At 39.8% G+C, this 2,123-nt stretch overlaps 2 protein-coding genes across 6 annotated transcripts in view; both read left to right on the top strand.

Moving 5' to 3' along the window:
* LOC102976581 (EKC/KEOPS complex subunit TPRKB) overlaps window positions 1-2,123 on the top strand; it is a 279,834-nt gene that overhangs the window by 236,755 nt on the left and 40,956 nt on the right. The gene's annotated exons all lie outside the window — the stretch shown is intronic.
* The window catches only part of LOC129392609 (centrosome-associated protein ALMS1-like), a 20,423-nt gene continuing 18,726 nt past the window's right edge, over window positions 427-2,123 (top strand). The window contains exon 1 of the mRNA XM_055088853.1: window positions 427-522. Within this exon, the coding sequence (XP_054944828.1) occupies window positions 427-522 (96 nt within the window). The remainder of the gene's footprint in view (window positions 523-2,123) is intronic.

The raw sequence follows: 2,123 nt of genomic DNA, 5'->3' as shown, positions 1-2,123 counted from the left end.
AATTCCTAGAGACAAGACAAATCAACTGTTTCGATGGAAAATTCGGCGGTACCGGTGCGTTTTTCACTCAAACTTACTTCCAGTTCCTCTTACATTTTCTGTGCCAAAACAACACAGCTTGAGGAATTGAAGGGGATTCCAGTTTGGTAATTAAGGAGTGTCCCCAACACTGACAGTCCCATCTTCAAAAGCAGTCCCTCTGCGTTTTACCCGAGGAGCAATGGCTAGAGCCTCCCTTTTTAAAACGATGGGGAGAAATCAGAACATCACACACTGTCCCTTTCAGCTACCGTGAACTGAGACGACCAATACCCCCTAGCACAGCGCGGACGGGTCAGCGCGCGGGGGCAACGGTGACAGGAGACAAAACAAGAGACTGGCTCATGTGACCCCCAAGACGCCTCCCACCCAACGCCAAGAGTACCTATGTCGCCAATCCGGCGCCCCCGGTGCCAGCACCAGGCCCCGAACCAGAAGCGCCTAGACACAAACCCACGCAGCTCTCGGACCCCCTTCTACTGCGTATGCGCCACCGCCGGTCGAGATGACGTCATCACACCGCCCGACTGAGACGCTTGATTAATAAAGAGGACTCGGACGTCAGCAATTTTCTCATTAGCCGGAGGCTGGTAGCAGCGGTTGATTAGTTCGTATGTGTACCCTTCAGAATTCCAATCATAAGGGACATGGAAAGTTGTCCCACTCTCCCAGTTTCTTGTGTGGTTCTTTCACATATTTCCCAAGTGCTTACATTCACACTTGTATCTCGTATGTAAGTATTTGTACGTAATGGATATCCTGTATTTTATAGAAGAGCAGCATACTATATATAGTCTACAATCTGTCTTGGATAGTGATTTTCCCAGTCAAGTTTTGCGTACATCCATTCTATGCTCTTTAATAGCTGCGTAACATTACATAATTTACATGACCTGTCCAATATTGATGGACTTTTATTTGTTTTCACTTTGGGGGTTTTTGTTTGTTTTTGTTTTTGTCCTCTGTTACAGATAGGCTGCAATGTAAACATCTTTATACATGTATATAGCTATATATAAATTTCTAGACATAGAATTTCTGGAATGAAAGAGATGCAAACTTAAAATATTGAAAGATTTTCAATCAATCTAATCTGCCTAATCAACCTTCAAAAATATTCTATCAACTTATACTCCACTCACAGTGAAACATTTATTGGGTTTCTATTATATGCCTGATATCATGCAGGAGGTTGACAGTATGGATTTACATTTTAGACAATACCAAAAAATGCCTGAGAGAGATAAGAGTGGAGCTCAAGTATAAAACATTTCCTCACAGTATCAGGCATAGGGATCTGTACCTGTTAGAAAAAGTATGAATCCTGTCACAAGTGGAACAGCAAAGAACAGCATGTCCTACAGTAGGTCTGAAGGTATAATAGCATATTAAATTCCACTGTTATTTATAATAACAAATGTTTTTTGTTAGTTTTACTTTTTAGTTTCTAATTTCTGAAAGTATCTTACATACACTGTTAGTAATCTTCACAACCATTTGAGCTGGGTAGACTGAGTCAGGAAGGTCAGAATTATTGAATGAATGAATGAAACATTGGTGAACAGATGTGAAAAAACGACTCCATGGGACTTTCAGTCTGGAGCCAAACATCCAGGCTCTGGTAGTTTCAATCCACAAGCATTTATTTACAATTCTGAAAACTTCCACATAATTAAAAATGGGAAAATAGTAGTAAATTCCTATTTGGATAAAGAAAAGATACAAGTTAGCACAACATAGTTTACAAACTTACAATTAGGCACATTCAATTTGGTGCTAAATCATAAAATATTCTTTTGCAATTTATGAAAAATATCCAATAGGCATGTAATGGCCAAAAAGTACAAATGATACAAATATCTATAGACATGACAATGTACAAATTGTGACAAAAATCTATCAGAAACTAGAAAATCTATGTTGGTCTTATAGTTCCAGCTTGCTAAAAGATACAGGCTTTGGATTGGAACACAAAAAAAATCCAGACCTGGCCATAACAGGTTTTCCAGAAAGTATGGGAACTAGCAAACAGTAGGCCTCTGGATGGGAGTGGGTCCAACATGAGATAAAACAATGCCTTAATG

Source organism: Physeter macrocephalus, chromosome 12 (assembly GCF_002837175.3).
Source record: "Physeter macrocephalus isolate SW-GA chromosome 12, ASM283717v5, whole genome shotgun sequence".
NCBI classification, from domain to species: Eukaryota; Metazoa; Chordata; class Mammalia; order Artiodactyla; family Physeteridae; genus Physeter; species Physeter macrocephalus.
This window is presented reverse-complemented; position numbering and strand designations above follow the sequence as displayed.